Source organism: Pezoporus occidentalis, unplaced genomic scaffold (assembly GCF_034315485.1).
Source record: "Pezoporus occidentalis ecotype Australia unplaced genomic scaffold, CSIRO_AGI_Poc_V1 ctg31, whole genome shotgun sequence".
NCBI lineage: Eukaryota > Metazoa > Chordata > Aves > Psittaciformes > Psittacidae > Pezoporus > Pezoporus occidentalis.
The window spans coordinates 4,491,791-4,509,699 of NW_026915052.1; the positions used below are offsets into that span (position 1 = coordinate 4,491,791).

The following is a 17,909-nucleotide window of genomic DNA, read 5'->3' on the forward strand; positions in this document are numbered from 1 at the left end:
TTGCAGATGTGCCTGCCTAGTTTGGCCCACATGGTATTCTATGAACTGTGGTGGTGAGGAGCCAAGAAGTCTGCATTTAGTGCTTTTTTTAAGAAGCAATTCTTCAAACTGCTACACTCAAACCTGATAAACCTACCATTCCTGCACACTTTGGGTTGCAACAATGTAGGATTTTTTTTATTATTATTTGCAGTATTTAAATTAGACATGGAAATAATTTAAAGATTTTTTGTGACATGGATGTAGGGCTGATACGAGAGTTATTTCTGTAAAAATGAAACAGACGTTGCTGAAGCAGCAGTCAAACTTTCCTTCCAGTTAATTCTAGAGAGTAAGATTACAAAGGGGTTTAGTTTGCCATTGTAGCTTGTACAGTGTTATTTGAGTATGTTGACCCCGTTATCACAACTCTCCTAAATGTACTTTCTGATGTTAAAAATGGCCACTGTTTGAATAGAACAGGTAATTTAAATTATTAACAATTCTGAATGTGTAAATAGTAGGTGCTGAAGTCTGGAGACTTGGATTGGTATTAGGAATAATATGTGGAGTTTTTGCCTTTATAGGGAAAAGTAGTTTCTAAAGGTTTCATGTATTTCTTCTGGCACCAGAAATTTCATGTCAGGACACCATCTGTTTCACATGAAATATTTAGCTTAAAAACTCTTCAAGGTAACTTTGTTTTAAAGAAACATGAAATGCTAAATAACTTCAGGATTTCAGATTCATCTAAAAGAAGATTTGTATTACTGCCAATGACTGTTTCTTACAAGGTGTGCTTTGTGGGATTGCTGTGAACTGTTCTATGTGTATCAGTGGGAGATTACGTGAACAGTGAAGGGAAAGTGTCTTCTGTATGTAGTGTTTGGCTTTCACTTAACAAGTGTCTTTTTCATTTAACTTTGCTTAGCAAAAGAGCCCAATCCAAGTAGACTGCTTCTGTGGCTTTTGTATTTTTTTCCTCCAGGTTAATGGCTGGGCAAATGGTAAAAAGTTGAGAGGAAGAGTGAGATAGATTAAGATAGAGATAAAACCAGACAGATGAAGAAGAGAAACTTAAATGTTCACCAAATTTCACAGCTGACAGATTTTTAAATAATAAAAGTTTTTTAGATTAAATACAAGACTGCATTCTAGAGGAACTGTCATGTGACACCTTTTGCTTTCTAGGTAATGATGGCCTTGTCAAATCACTTAAATGCAGTGGAATCGGAGAAGCAGAAATTGCGTGCTCAGGTTCGTCGGCTATGCCAGGAAAACCAATGGCTACGGGATGAACTAGCCAATACACAACAGAAACTACAGAAAAGTGAGCAATCTGTGGCTCAACTGGAGGAAGAAAAGAAACATCTAGAATTCATGAATCAATTAAAAAAATACGATGATGATATTTCACCATCTGTAAGTAGCTGTGTAGTAAAAAGCCCCTTAAATGTACACGTGTGTTGTAATCTGCCTTTTTACCAAGAAGTGGTGCAAGCTTTTTTATTTCTCTAACATAAACTTGTCATGAAAATGCTTACCTTCTACCAGGGTCACATAGTTTGCAGAAAGATTCTAAATCCTGAGTTCATTCTTATTTTAAGAGAAGAAACGTTTCTCTGTCTGTAGATAACAAAATACATATGAGAATCAAAATCCATAAATACTTATATTGGATTATATTATCTTAAAAAATATGAAGAACTAAATAAAAAATTTCTTTCTGTAAACTCAACAATTAAGTGGAGAATTTAAACTATTAGAGATTCTAAGTACATAGGGGGCATGGCTTGTTTTGACTGCAAGAGAAATGCTTAATTTTCGTCTAGTGAAATCAGTGTGCAGGTTTTATATCTGTTGATAATTTACACTAGGATAGGATGTTACTGGATCACTTTCTGCCAGACACTGTGATGGTCTGCATGCCCGCTGTGTTACATATACTTAGATTCAGAGAGAAAATGGATACAGTATTAATTTATAGAAGTAATTTACCACTTAAAAAGACTTCTGGATTATTTGCACTTCTTGTTACCCTTTTATGTTTCCTTAAGTTAGATGGCACTGCAGAGAGAGATCTCATTTTGTATGTTTAGACCTATTCAGCTGTGTTTTGGAAAGAACAGGTTTTTTTAACCAGTTATTTCAGCAACATAATGATTGAAAATGTATGTGTTTGTCACACTTAACTGACTGCTTGACTGAATCCTTTTTAATATATTGTGAGCAGTGAGAGTTGTTTTGGCACATGGAACTTTTCAGTGCTATTTCATGAGTTGGTATTTGTAGCTGAATACTGCCAGGGAAGTCTGTTTAGAAAAGGGGTGGGAGGAGGGAATTTTGTGATTTTGATGTGCTAACTGTTGAACTGTAATCTGCAGATGGCCTAAATAGCGCCATTATTTAAAGTTTAATTGGCAAATAGGGTCAACGTAGGCATGGCAGCATCTTTATAGTTCCACTAACCATATGAACAGTCTCGCTTGTTAACCTTTGAAAATAGTCAATTCTGTATGCTCAGTGTAAGGCTGGAATCAGCACACGTAACATTATGAACTTCCCTTCTGAGATCTAGTCCCATTAATCTGCTGTTTTTGCAGAGCACATGCTTTGCCACTACTGAACTCCAATGCCAGTAGCTGCAGTTGTCTTTTTCTCTTGGATGAAGAGCAGAAAAATGGGAGTGTCTTCTGCTTCTGGGCTTTCTTCTGACTGAGATTAAATTTTCTGAGGACTTTAACCATTTATATTATATTGACTCCACATTTAAGAAACAGAATTGAGAGATGATCTGTTTCTTTAATTTTAAATGATGTGGAATGATCTTTGGATGTTTAATCAATGTAGACTAATGGATTGTGCAGAAGTTAATATGGTTCCAGATGAATACTACTGGAGATGAACTTCCATGCAGGTGGCTTTATAATTTTTGATCCTTATAGATTGCAATTGCAAAACCTATTTTTTTTTTGTGCAGAAGTTGAGCACTCAGGAATTTAGGTCTCCATATTTCTCTCCCTTGCCCATCTGTAACTGTGTTTAAGACTAAAAATATACAATATTCAGTGTTTAGTAGCACTGAATCTGTATTCAGCACTGGATACTTTCACGAGGTATGATGTCTCTGTAAGAATAGCGAATGTGTTCTTGTGTGTTTAAATTGAGGCTAAAATCTAGGAGACCTGATTGCTATTCCTGTCTCTTCTGAAGGTGTCCTGTATTGTTTGGGAGAGAGTATGTAAATACATTTGAACATAAAACCTTCATAGAACTTCTAGAAGAAGTGTTATTCTTTTATATTCCTAAGTTTTGGATGTGGGGTTTTCTTTAACATTGCTGATTAAATGGACTGTCTCTTCATGCCTTAGATTTAAGTATAACAGTTTGGCTTTGGGCTTGTTCTATAGGAGGATAAGGATACAGATTCCACCAAAGAGCCTTTGGATGACTTATTTCCCAATGATGAAGATGACCAAGGACAAGGAAGTAAGTGCACTTCAATTTACAATGTTAGTGGGTTTCTGCAGTGCAGAAAAATGAACCCATGTTTAGGGTCCTCTGGGACACATGGAGTGGTGAATGCCTCTGCTAGAATAAGGAAGCCAGTCACTGATACGTACAGAACTGGGACTTAGGTTTTTACATAGAGTTTACTGGCTCTTTTAAAGTTCTTGGCACTGACCCTGATATAGCCCTAGAGGGCAGGGGGGCCCAAGACTGTTGGTTGATTCAAGGATCACCTACTACAAGCTCAGGAGCATTGCATCCCAACTAGAAGGAAGTGCAGCAGGAGGGCCAGGAGACCTCCTTGGATGGATAAGGAGCTGCTGAGGAAAATTTGAAGAAAAAAAGAGGCTTATAAAAGGTGGAAGCAGGGACAGGCGACCTGGGAAGAATACATATAATATTTTGTCCTTTGCTGAGGTTTTCTTCCTTAGTTTTACTGCTCATTCTAGAAGTGTTGTCTTCTGGTCAGGACTCGTGAATAGGCTGTGAAGTTTGAGGTAGAGATTTGGTAGCACGATTGATAGAAGCCATTAATAGATAAGCCTTGCTAAGTGAAATTTTGGGGATTTTACGGGTGTAAAGCTGGTATTATATAATGTATTGATATTATAGTGTATAGGCGGTATGCTAGTAATATAATGGTTCTCAGTAGACAAGTGGCTGCAGAAAAAAAATGTCTGAAGGGTCCCACCTGTGTAATCAGACTATCAAATTTCCTTCACGGGCACATACACAAAATACACTGCATTCTTCATAGCATGGTAATGCTAACCATAGTCAGCAATGGAAGGAAGACTTGAAGAATTTAGAATAGGTTAGTGTTGACCATGAGCTCGCTTCTGAGCTCATGCTTGCTTCACTAGAATTTTGTACTAGGAAGGTTGGATGGCAGCGCTGTCTATGTACCTGCATAATCCACCTACCTTATTTCAAAGTTGATTTGTTAGTAATTTCCTTGGGAAGGTTGGATGGCAACACTGTTTATGTACCTGCATAATCCACCTACCTTATTTCAAAGTTGATTTGTTAGTAATTTCCTTGACCTCCAGGAAAACTACTGAAATGTTCCAGTGCTTTGGTAGGCAGTGGTAGTAGGTATAGGCTTGGAATTGTATGATGCCGCTGGTATAAAAAAGGCTCTCACTTGAGGTGAGAGTGGTTTTTGTCCGCAGAAAGAAGAAAGGCTCATGGCTGGAGCCCTTATCCTGTGTGTCGTTTAGAATTTAACACAAATGAGTAAGAGGGAATTTTCTACGTTGTCCCAGAAATCTCCTAGAGGAAGAGAAAGGCAGTAGTGGATTTGGGAGGGAGAGGTGGGGTAAAGGAGGGAATTGGAGCATGGTGATTGCAACAACCAAAGGTTAGGGGCTTCTGGAAAACAAGTGGCTAAGCCTGAGGGCTAGTGAGTAAAACCTAAACATTTTACTTAAAGTATCACTGGCCTTGACTTGATGCCTTTTCTCTTGCAACTGTTAGCTGTGGCGTGCAAGATCTTTTAATCCATTATGTGCCAACCTTAAGTACTCTTTGATACAGCAAAAAAGGGAAACACACACAAAAAAGGTATGTTTAGAGAAGAATAAAGGAAAAAGGACAAATCGTTGGAGCTTTTCTGCCGGTATTTGGCTTGTCTGTGTTAATGTTCCTTTCCATAGGGAAATGTGGATATTTGTAAGTGCAAAATTATGGTATAATTTTGGGAATTGATAATGATTTGCCGAGCTGAAATAGTTTCCTGCTTTCTTCTGTGGTTTATTACATTTGGGCCTTTGAGCTAATAGAAGTGTAAAATAACACAGTAATGGACAGAACATGAATAATTAAATTGTCGTAGTTTCACTGTCACTGTTGAAGACAGCATGATTACTGTGAAGTGTGTTCTAATACTAATACTTTATAAAATTCACTCTCATTTTTTGTCACTGAGCAGTAACGCTAAACGCTTTAGTTACAGTCATATTTTAAACATATTTAAATCTTGCATGTTTCTTTCAGTTCAACAGCAGCATAGCAGTGCAGCAGCTGCTGCCCAACAAGGTGGCTATGAAATTCCAGCAAGATTAAGGACCCTTCATAATCTTGTCATTCAGTATGCTTCCCAAGGTAGATACGAGGTTGCTGTACCTCTCTGTAAACAAGCTCTTGAAGACCTAGAGAAGACTTCAGGTCATGATCATCCTGATGTTGCTACTATGTTGAACATACTTGCTTTGGTGTACAGGTTTGTATACTGCCATAGATAAATATCAATTAACTAAATAATATTTGGCTACAACCTGTTAATGTACAGACTAACATTTTTGACTATTTTCCATTCCCTTTTTTTTAAAAAAATTGAAACCCTCAGGAGGGTCCTGCAGCACTTGTATATATCCCTATGCTTAAAAGTCAAAAAAGTTACTGCATTTCTGCCTGTGCCTTTTCTTTGGAAGTGAAGCTGGTTTTGATACCATTTTTTTTTTTTTCTGTTGAGGGTCTTGTCTTGATTACCCACTTCCAGATAATCTAGAGGAATAAACTGGACAACAGTTCAGCAGTAGTACATGCTAGTCCTGAAACAGCGAACTACTTCACAGTTACAGGCTTCATGTTTTTACTTCCCAATTCCTGAATATATTCTCAATTACTCTTCTTTTGCACTAGCATCTTTAGGCCAATATTGAAGTCAGCTTTGTTTTTATGATTTCTTTTTCTGAATCCCCTGTGTTAATTATGACTCTTTAAAATTTAGAGACCAAAACAAATACAAAGATGCAGCAAATCTCCTGAATGATGCCTTGGCTATACGTGAGAAGACTTTGGGCAAAGATCATCCAGCGGTTTGTATACATGCAATATCATATTTTCAGTTGTGTTTTTCACTGAATTACTGAATTTTTTTTTCAACTCATTTTAATATTAAACTCAACAGGAAAGTTTTTAAGACCTGGCTTATCTCTAGACAGTACAGGTAGGAGGCCACAATGTAACATGCTTCATTTTCTCTTAAATATTTAACATGCCTTTTGAGCATTATATTCAGTGCTGTTTCACCATAAATGACTCTCACACATTTGATTTTTGATTGCATGGATTTTCTGTGGGAAATCAATTTGTGAAGAAAGATTTTAATTTTCTTACTCAAATCACTTTATAAAACTCGTATCGAAGGGACCCTTCTAATTTGTTTTATGGCTGCTTTTAAATGACACTTAAATCAAGCTTTTGTAATCGGTGTTTAAAATTAATGTGGTATCTCACTTCGTATACCCTGTGTAATGCAGGGCAGCTCTGAGTATAGATCTGAGAAATAACTTTGTAAGAGAAGAACATATGAAGAAAATGTGTGCACTAAATGACATTTCCACAAGTGAAGCGAAACTATTTCATGATTTTTTTCCCCTTTCCTTGTTTGTGTATGAATGCATTTGATAGTAATTATTTCATTTGCAAATCTCAAGAGGTCCACCTTGTGCATGGAAAATTTGAAAACGTCAGTGCATTGCAGATGTATTCATTTGTCACATTTGTATCAGTAAATTCCAGTGTAATTAAAATTTCTCTACTGTTGACAGGTGGCAGCAACTCTAAACAATCTTGCAGTACTTTATGGTAAACGTGGAAAGTACAAAGAAGCTGAACCGTTGTGTAAGCGAGCTCTGGAAATCAGGGAAAAGGTATGAGTAAAAGAACTCATCACTTTTGAATGGATTTTTTTGAGGGAGAGGGCAAGGCTAAGCTTGCTTTTTTTACTTGTTTTTTGTTTTGGTTGAGTTGATCTGCCAGGTAAACCACAGTTATCAGTGCCCTGGTAGCTAGCCGTGTGTGCAATTCAAAACAGTTGCACATTCAAGTAGTCCTATGGAGCTGTTGGAGCACTCTGGGTATATTATAAATTCTGTATTTTCTAATTAACCTTCTTTCACTTTTTCTTTCCCCTTTGATAGTTAAGTAATCATGTGATAAAAGCTTTGGAGCTAAAAATGAAACATCATTAAAATTTTGAAGTTGATTAGATTATTCTATGACTATGTGGATATTTTTTCTAGTCCATGACACTGAATGCCTGCATCCTCAGGCTTTGTGTAATACCCTGCATATAATGTTGTTCTGCTACTTGTATTATTCCTGTTATGAATTGTTCTGCAGCATTCTCAGTTCTTAATAGAATTGAGCAATTTTCATATCTCTCAAACGCAGTTTTTCTTTTGTTATCCTCATGTTGAATTGATGAGGAATAAAAACTAACGGCATATTTCTAAATGATGCATTTCTAAGCCCTGATACGATGATTGGAGAATGTTTTAATGCAAGTTATTTAATTTTCAGGTCCTGGGGAAGGATCACCCTGATGTTGCTAAACAATTGAATAACTTGGCTTTACTGTGCCAGAACCAGGGTAAATATGAGGAGGTTGAATACTACTATCAGAGAGCACTGGAAATTTACCAGACCAAGCTGGGACCAGATGATCCAAATGTTGCAAAAACAAAGAATAACCTGGTAAACCTTTTATAGAGTAAATCTAAGAAAAAAGCAAGATTTTTCGATTAATTGCAATGCACCTTATTCAGCATGTATTGTATTTGTTATTTATCAAGCTAAATAAAAGTGTGCTGATAACTTTGGGGGGGGGGGGATTTTGTTTTTAGGCATCCTGCTATCTAAAACAGGGCAAATTCAAGCAAGCGGAAACTTTATACAAAGAGATTCTTACTCGTGCTCATGAACGGGAATTTGGCTCTGTAGATGGTAAGAAAATGAGTCCCTAGATTTGAATGTATGTGTCATTTTGGTAGTTATTATGAAATAATATCTGCAGGAAGTTAATTGTATCCTGATCAAAATGATTGTGTGCTTGAGGTAGACTTAAAAAGTGAGGTAATAAACATGTTGAAGTATATTCATTATAAGAAAGCATTTAGATATGTCAGTAACATTTGATTGAAAGGCAAGTTTTTCATATACGAGGTAGACTTGATAGGTTTATGTTTTATGGATTGTATTTCTGGCATAATTTACATTATGTCCAACCAAAATCAATTATGGTATTTTTATAGAGGCAGAAAAATCTGTGACTTTCCAGTCACAGGTAAAAGTCAGTGCAGGATTTTTAATGATATAATAAATACATTGTTAATGTGAGTCTTCCATTAATACATTTAAAGAATGGGGAAAATACCCTTAAATTGTGAATTATGATGTACTTTGAAGTCAAATGCATTTTATCAACTGTAAATCACATTGCATTCCATGACAGTAGTATGTGTACCACTTAGTGGATGTCAAAGCAGTTTTTATGATAGAATAAATAAATGCGCAGTTTTTAGCCCAGAACTAGGCTCATGACAAATCAATGTCAGCATATGCTAACTTCAAAGCTTCTCAGAAGTAACTGTTTCTAAGTTCAGATAAAAGAAGACACAGTTGTAAAACTATAAAGAAGAGGCACATGTTTTATTTACCTGCTGCTTGTAGTATGGACAGTAAGCTTTTTTGTGGTAATAGTATAATTCCCTGGTTCACAGCTTCATTTCAGAAGGGTGAAAATGAGAACAATGAATGCTTTGTAGTTTTGTTCTTTTGTAATATATTTTCTTGTGTTTCGTCAGATGAAAATAAACCTATTTGGATGCATGCAGAAGAGAGGGAAGAATGCAAAGTAAGGCCATTGCCATAAATCTTTTTTGGAGTTTTTTACTTAAGTTGCAAGTTGGTTATTTTTGTTCAATGTTTCTTCTGTTTTAGGGAAAGCAAAAAGATGGCACAACTTTTGGAGAATATGGTGGCTGGTACAAAGCTTGCAAAGTTGACAGGTAGGTAATTTCTTCATAGGACAGACAACATGGCAATACACAGTATCCAGAAATGTCGCATTAACACGTGTTTAAAAATGGAACCACACCAGCTGCTTGCTTTGGACTGTAAAAACTATAGTATTAAAAATTCAGGCCCCAAGAAAGGGTTTCAGGAATGTACTAGAAGTTTTCAAGTCCTGTAATGCTTTTAATCTATCCTAGTTAGACTAGTAAGTGAAAGAAAAATTCACCAGTTGTATTCTTGGCAGTCCTTCAGGTAAAGCGTAGGTCACCTTTTTTTTTTATTCCATTGGTTGGTGTAGGGCTCTAGAGAGGGCCAGAAGCAAAAAGGAGGCTGTGCAAGTAACTGAGCCTTGAGATTTTTTAGGTGGTACAAGAAAACAAAGTCAAAACTGCTACAGTTCAGCATTATTTGAGTTTATAAAGCTCAAAGAATATAGCTTTGTGTGAGTGAAAAAGTGTACTTTAAAATGGAAGAAGAGAAACAAGGACTTCTGCTTGGATTGTTCTTGGTGAAATAGGGTTGTTTGCTTTAATTTTGTAACTTACCTGCCTTTTTTCTAGTGTGCAAGTGGTACAAGGTAAGAAACCTTCATCTAGTACTGTTATGTTTAGTGAGGGGGTTTAATTTATTCAGTGTTTGAATTCATGTATTTAACAAGTAGCAGAACCTTTGAACTGTTGAAATCTGCTCTTGTCTCTCCATCCTGAACTCTGGGTGCAATACATTTTGTTGGTTTGTTTTTCATGTAATAATTCATCCTAATGCATGAGGAGATCTTTTTTCTGTTGTTACTGGAGCAAAACTTTGTACAACAATATGGTGACTGAGCTAATACTGTGTCATTGAAACAGAATTGTCTTGCTGGAGTGTGAGACTTGTTAATGGAATGTACAATTTATTTTTTTTTCCCTTTTATTCTTCAAGCATAGTTTGAAAGCATAGAAAATAAGTATAAAGTGTAAAAGCTGATGAGCTGTCAATTTGTTTTGTGCCTAGCACATGCTACAGTAATGGTCACTGTATGCATGAGTAGGCATATTTTCTGGAAGCTTCACAGTTATTCAGTTGGGCACACTAACTAAGCTAAATTTTTACCTTGAGATGCACATGAGAAACAGAAGGATACAGCACTCCATTTTTCTCCTGAGTAGATTTAGAGGCTGTTTACTAACTTTCAGTTTCAGGGCTGTTGACTAATCGTAGTGTGAGTCATTAATGCATTTGGAAAGGAGTTAACAGGTTTATCCATGTACATGCAGTACAGTGTAGTGTATTTCAAGAGACTTCCTTTTTGTAATTATTTAATATGATAAATACTATATTTTAAGGTTGTTTTAGTTTGTGAATTGAGAAGTTTAGTGTGTGTGTGTGTATTTTTTTTCTTTAAATAGTCCAACAGTAACAACTACCTTAAAGAACCTTGGAGCACTTTACAGACGACAGGGCAAGTTTGAAGCTGCTGAAACATTAGAGGAGGCAGCAATGAGATCTCGTAAACAGGCAAGTATGAAAATTCTTAATAATGTCTTCATTGTGATCATGCAGATTTTCAACTTCAGTATCTATCGTATGTACAGAATATGTGAACTTTCAGCTATGTAGTGTCTGGTATGTTCAGTTACTTAGTATCTTTAATTTCAGTCTGAACTGATGATAAACCAGTACCATCTTAACACTTGAAACTGATTAATTGCTAGGGCAGTGGCATTGTATCCTGGGGGCATGATTCAAATTGGCAGTGAAATTGCATGGAAAATGGCACAGCAGAAAACACTGTTATAGCCAGCAGTCCTTACTTGCCTACATGTGGTGGGAGAGAGGCTATAGCTAGGGGAAGATTTCAGTGATAATCTCGTTTGCCAGTAATGCTGTTCTGTTTTCAGTAAGGAGCTATAAAACTTTCAAATGTTTTGTTTCTGCGTGCAGCTGACTGACTGTTGCAGGCCTTTAGAAGGCCATTATAAATGTGTTAGCTGTTTCTATTACTTCTGCAGACTGATGAGATGGATATTACGGTTTAAGTGGTGGGTGTGTTCTTTTAATGCAGGGAAGTTCTGTGCCTGTGTTCTCAGATCTGCAATTCAAGTAACCCTTTCTCAGTCTTAGAAGGTGGGAGAGAGATTTGGGGTTTTTTGGTAGTGTTTTATTGGCTTTTTGTTTTTCCTTTCCCTATTGGATGGATTGATACAATGTCTTGTATAAAAGTATCCAAGACAGGACAAGCAAATATGGCTTGTCAGTATTAAAATGGAAAACAAAATAAGAAAATGTAAGTGAATTAAAAAAACCCTGGGAAGTTCAATCTTAATTTCATTTTTTCACGATGATTTGCTTTGTTTCTGTGGGGTATTTTTTTTGTCTTATACTGATTCAGAGTTGTATTTTGAACAATGATATTGCAGTGTTTGATGTGTATAGAAGCAAATTTATGGAAAAGGGAGAGAGCAAAAAGCTCCTGGCAAGCCTCATGCTCTTCTAGTGAATTCAAGAATAGTTCCCTTTGATGTAAGGTGGTTTAAGTTCTTTCCTCCACAACAAAATGATGGAAAACTTACAAGTGTTTGCCAAGTAAATGGAATGAAACTGGTAAGAGGAAAATATGACTCTGGGACAAAGGTTCTTCAGCAAGGAAAATTCAAGGGTGGGGAGCATAGTTGATACAGATACTTTCTTTTACTGAGGATGATTTTAACTTACTTTTACTGAAGGCTCATTTTTGGAGTGTCTCGATTTGAAAACAAGAAATGAAGATGCACTGTGTCTTAAAATGTTTGCCTTGGTTCTTAGTTTTGCTGTTGCCATTACATGTGATTCTTCTTTTTTTTTTTTTTGGGTGTGAACAGATACAAGCAGGATAAATTGGAATAATGTAATAGTAATAAGGCAGCTTAGCTTGTATTTGTTCTTTTTATGTATATATTAGAACCAAAACAAAACACAGCACCAGCTTCACCAGCTTTTCAAGTTGAAATTTCCACTGGGAAGCTTGGAACTGATTATTTGGGAATTAAGGATGAGAGGATCTTGCTACTGGAGAAGTCTTTTTTTACAGTCCCTGTGTAATCAGCCCACTTTTGGCTTGCCAGTACCACTGCGAAAACTGTTCCTTGTCTCCATTTTCCTTAAAGCCTGATGGAGGTTTGCTGCTGCTACTTTGTTTTTATTAAGCATGCTTCAGGTTTTCATTGGTGCATCATATATACCATGTCTACCATTGTATCACACACACCACTGGATTTGGGCATGTAGGAAACAGTGCTGTCTTACTATCAGTGTTTACCTTTCTATTTTAGGTCATTAAGGAGAACAGACAGGGTTAATACATTTCCCCTTTTCAGCTGAAAGCAAAGAAGTGCTTCTGTTCCCAGATTTGGAAAAGTACCAGTCCTCCATAGTTCTGTTCTCCTTCATGCATGTTTTGTTTGCTTTAGCTGCTGGGATGTAAATGCAAGATTTTTGAAGACCAGTGAAGTTCTTTGTCCTTCATCTTTCATGACAGAATCAAACTGGGGAAGTGCAGTTCCCCATCCCTTTGTTTTTTAAATGTATGTATTAACATGTGAAGTAAATGAGTCATCATAGCTTTGGAGCAGAGCCCAGGGTCTTTATGTGATGCTTCACCTCTTTAGTGGTGATTTTAAATAGTTTTATGGTTTTTGTGTTCTGTGCTGCTGAAGGGATTGGTGCAGAAGCCATTTTGAGCCTGTGCTTCAGTACTGTCTGAGAGCTCTAGCCAGTTTTCTGCACCATACAGCCACGTGGAAGTGAAAATATATGATCATTATGTGTTCATACTTCCTTATTTGTAGCATTCCATTAGGGAGGGCTGTTCTGCTCTTCATTTAGTGGAAAGCAGCTATATGGAACCAAGAACCTGATTTTCCATGCTACTAAACCAACTTTCTTTCTTATTCATGCACGTTACTTTTTAGGAGAATTTTGGCATGATTTTCACTTTCTGTATTATGGTAGGCTTTATGGATTTGTCACACAGATTCCCTGCTGCATTTGCTGCTAATGTTGCACAGTGAAAGATGTAGAATGTTTTCTTATGTGTAAGGCACTGACTGGGCATCTCTTCCTGCAGGGTACTGTTCATGACATGGAGTATATGAGGTTTATTCTAAAGAAAACAAAACTCGAATATGAATTGAGCTTTATTACTTTCTAGTTTCTGTTAAAGATTTTGCCTTTATTTTTATAGGAGGTATTTAAAGATATTCAAAGTTATGTGGTAATTGACAGACATTGTTTAACACAAAGCAAATGTATTTTATTGACCACAAATATAGTCTGTTCTATTATAAGCTTATTTTCTATTTAATGTCATTCTGAACAATCAGTTATATCGCTGTGCCAAGTATCGTATGTCTCTATTTTTAAATAACACAACCCGTGTCTCAGGTATTAGATAGTCAGGTACCTGCAATGTTCTTTCCAAAGGTGGGTGAATACTGTACTATTTGATAGGTGGAAAACTGAGAATTGCATTGACTGTTCATAATCTAGGAATTGCTTAAACATTAAGCTGGTGGCCAGTTGCCTTCAGGTAAGTTACGTGAACACTGTGAAGCTTTGACAAGTGATAGGGAAGGAGGAAAAGAATGGCAAGTCACTGAATTCTCTACTGAACTGCCTGTCCACTTCATGCTCTGTTGATTTCTGCAGTGTATAAAGGGCAACTCAGCTGCCCTTTGAAAGTAGAATTGGGGTGATGGAGTAATGGGTTGTTTTGACATCTTTTGTGATATAGTTATTGTGTGTTAGTACAGCTTGCAATAGAAGAAAACATTTTGCCATTTCTTCTAATTCTCAGGGTCTTGACAATGTTCATAAACAGAGAGTTGCTGAAGTGCTGAATGACCCTGAGAGCATAGAAAAAAGGCGAAGCCGAGAAAGCCTCAATGTTGATGTGGTAAAGTACGAGAGTGGTCCTGATGGAGGCGAGGAAGTGAGTATGAGCGTAGAATGGAATGGGGTAAGTACAGTACACAGTTTAAGAAAATAGCCTAAATCAATTAACACCAGAACAAATATGGTTGTCCATTCACCAGCCTCTTGTGTTTTCAGTTGTTTCTTGGTTAATCTACTTTTTATTTTGTAATTTTGCAGAATCAAAAATAAAGAATAACATTTTGTTTATCATAACATAATTAAAAAAATTGTACCATTTAAAAAATTTAAACCATCCTTTCTGTTTTCCTGAATGGTGAAATTTCTTCAAGAATCCTAAGCAGTTATATTTAACTTTAAGTTGTTTAATGCTGATTGAGTGTCCTGGTTATGGTCTGGTGTACAGTTGCTTCTTAGTGGTTTCTTTTTACTGGTAGAAATACTCTGGCAATTGACTTACTTTTGCTTTTGTCCTTTTGATGCTGTATTTGCCTGTATTTTAAATGTTTCTTTACAAATACTGCATCTCTTGGAATCACAAAGAACATTTGCTATGGAGATGCATTAAGTGTCAGCAGTTTTAGAGTAAATACGTGAACAGTCTAACGCTAAAATAATTCCAATATCCTCTATACCCAAAAGGAAAAAAAGTAACTTTTCAAGCTGCTATACAGTCCATTTTAAGAGGCAGTGCCATCGCATAAGAATATGATAGTAACTTCACATATCTTGAGTGAAATATTAATAACACTTTTCTTTACTAGAATTTGGCTGGAGTCAGGGCTTGTTCCAATTTTTCCCATGTATTGGCTTCACTATATAACTGTCATAAAGTAAAAACATACATATAATGTGATTACATATGCATTTTTGTAACCACTGTCTTCCTTTAATTTGGAAGACAGTGCCAGCTTTCAGTTATTGATCTGGCTTATGTAGTTGCTTGCTTCTGTCACCACATTTCCCATGCTTTATTCCATTGCCAGCAATGGGATATATATTGCACTGTTAACCAACTCCCAGCTGCAGTTCTGCTGAAAATACTCTGTTAGATTATAAGGTGTTGCCTGCTTTTGCTGTACGGGAGGAGAAGTAGCCTACTTTGCAGAATTGAGTGTTCTGAAGTTTCATTTCTCTTGCGGTAGCAGACTTTTTATTTCTTTTTGTTAGCCACATGAGACAAAGTTTAGCATTCCAAAGAAACCTTGATAAAATACATACTGCTTTACTCTTTAAGGAGAAGGTTCTTTCCATCTTTTGTCTCTTTATTATTGTTTTCTTGGCATTGGTGTTCTCGGTGCCAAGACAGTCAATCAGCATCTACTGTATAACACTGCATCATCAATAAAGCCAAAGTAAGGTTGGATTAACACTTTTTTTAATTCTCATTTTGCCCATTCAGCTTTAGAACTGTGTACTGTACTCCTCCCTTAATTTTCGCTGTACTTTGCATGACTATATGTTCTAAACAGATTAAACATTTTTCTGTTATTGACATTAATTAAACAAGCATGCAGGTTTTGGATTGAAAGGGCCTTTTGTGGAAAAGCAGTAGACAGTATTTCTAGGTCAATATGTGAATCAAATTCGGTGATAAAAATTGTTGATCTGAAAAGCTAAATTCTGACCTCTCAGAGCAGACTTCATTTTTAGTGTGCTGAAGTGGCATCGCTTTATTCTCATCTTAGTTTATTTTTTTCCCTCGTGAGAGGTATTTTTGTATTACATGTTTTACATAAAAGTGGGCAACTCTCTCTCCCTCTACCCTGCTAGTGTTTCTATCTCAGCGCTGTTCTTCCTTCTACTTTATATTGTGTAGGTTTTTTTTACCCTCATGTGTTCCCTCCAGACAAAATACTCTGGTTCATGAAGTATAGTAGAATTTTTTACTTCTGTTTTTTTCCATTTAAATTCTTCTGAATTGGTCAAGCTGAGTGTCAGAATACTTGGAGTATGTAAAGCAACAAACTTCAACAAAAAGTTGATAGAAGATTTATTGTAATTAAGTGATTTCCATGTGTAATTTAATCCATGTTAAGCAGGATATGCTTTGATGTAATGTCTTGCACTCTTACAAAAAGAACTGAAATATCTATTGAAGTTAATCTGCTAATAACTATTAAAACTGACATGTTAAGTTTTATAGTGCGTGTTTACGTGTTTCTTAGAAAGTCCATCCCTCTAAGTTAACAGAAAATACAAAGAGAGCAAAGAAATACTTGGTTTTGAAAAATCAGGATAGAAATCTCAAGATTTCTGTCCCCTGTTATATTTGTATGTAAAAAAATTACAGTGTGTATCTGTAATTGATATTTTTGCAAATTGATCTTGCAGCTGGTTGCAGGACAGATAAAAATCCTTGTGGTGTGATAGTGCTTAATTTAAGATAATGTTCTTACTCTAACCTACGTGCTTCAAAGATACGTCTTTTGAGCACAAAAGTCTGCTTTCAGGTGTGAAACAAAAGCAGTATATTTCAGTACTATACACTAGCTGCTAAGAGTTGCTCTACTTTAATAACAAGTATCAGATCAGTCAGAGGGGCATTGCAGCAGACAACTAGAGAGTACAAGAAGTGATGGTGGGGAAGTGTAAGCAAAAGTAGTAAGGCGATTCTCATTCTGAGCAACATAAAAATTGGCAGTTAATCTTTGCCATAGAAATGGAGATATTTTCTGCTTTTTTGATTGTTTTTGCTGGATTTAGGAAGCTTGGTTTTTTTTTTAACCCTAAACTCATGTTTTAAAGGTATTTTTTTTAATCATGCAGTCATTGTTTAACTTGGGAGTTTAATATATTTATTCCAGATTTGAAGTAAGCAAAAGCTTGTCTGCTTATTCATAATGTGCTAGTTAGCATGATGGAAGTTACACACTCCTACCAAACTTGTCTTGCATTTGTTCCTTAGATCATTATCACTACTATAGCACCACTGGTTTAAGGCCATAGGAATAATTAGCCTTTTCACTGATCTAATACTTCTAATTGGAATTTAAACTGCAGTTTATTCAATCCTGCAAAGCTGAAGTGTGTTTTTAAAAGTGTGAACAACGCACACAATTTAGTTTGAAACAGAAATACTCAGTTATGTTTTGATCTTCTGATCACTTTGTAGCAGGGCATTCTGCTATTTCCAAGAATAATTTTAATTAGTGTTTATTCCAGTTGCTGTAGGTAAAGGCCTTCAAAACAGTTACCTTAAGATTATTAGTAATGGTCTCTGTGCTGTGTGTAAACTGAACTAGAGCTTATTTTTAATATCAGATATTAATATCAGATGCCTCACTGCATTAGGAAGAGGAGAGAAATTTCAACTTGGATTTTAGATATTATTTTATACATCTATTTATACACATAGAGGGATGCATTCTAAAATTATTCTGAAACTGAATTGACACAGGTCAGTTGGATTCTAGTTCCTTAAAGGAATGAACAGGATTTTGTCTGGAGGTTAGGAGAAGACCTCTTTCTTCTTGCTGTTGTGTTTTGAGGAACATTCCTGACAGAAGTTAAAGCTGAAATGAATGCACCTTGCTCTGTTCCTTTCTTCTGGTTTGTTTTTTATTTTTTCCTTTATTTTTTCGTTTTGTGTTAATGTCACCTGAAAAGAAAAATCCTTTCTTTGCTTACAAAATGTAACACTAAAGCTATCACTTCTTAAAGTTTTTTTGTATTTTATGCAAATTCTAACTTAAAAAATGCACGGAATCATTCATGTGCATTTG

General features: G+C 36.0%; 1 protein-coding gene across 6 annotated transcripts in view; it reads left to right on the forward strand.

Annotated features, from left to right (window-relative positions):
* Positions 1 to 17,909, forward strand: part of KLC1 (kinesin light chain 1) — a 49,211-nt gene that overhangs the window by 21,537 nt on the left and 9,765 nt on the right. For 3 of the 6 annotated variants that reach the window (XM_062628040.1, XM_062628038.1, XM_062628041.1), the window contains 11 exons: positions 1,171 to 1,401; positions 3,390 to 3,468; positions 5,485 to 5,710; positions 6,221 to 6,308; positions 7,044 to 7,145; positions 7,798 to 7,971; positions 8,121 to 8,220; positions 9,081 to 9,130; positions 9,217 to 9,284; positions 10,683 to 10,791; positions 14,108 to 14,269. In XM_062628040.1, coding sequence (XP_062484024.1) covers positions 1,171 to 1,401; positions 3,390 to 3,468; positions 5,485 to 5,710; positions 6,221 to 6,308; positions 7,044 to 7,145; positions 7,798 to 7,971; positions 8,121 to 8,220; positions 9,081 to 9,130; positions 9,217 to 9,284; positions 10,683 to 10,791; positions 14,108 to 14,269 — 1,389 coding nt within the window. The remainder of the gene's footprint in view (positions 1 to 1,170; positions 1,402 to 3,389; positions 3,469 to 5,484; positions 5,711 to 6,220; positions 6,309 to 7,043; positions 7,146 to 7,797; positions 7,972 to 8,120; positions 8,221 to 9,080; positions 9,131 to 9,216; positions 9,285 to 10,682; positions 10,792 to 14,107; positions 14,270 to 17,909) is intronic. The other 3 variants (XM_062628037.1, XM_062628039.1, XM_062628042.1) reach the window with 1 other exon arrangement.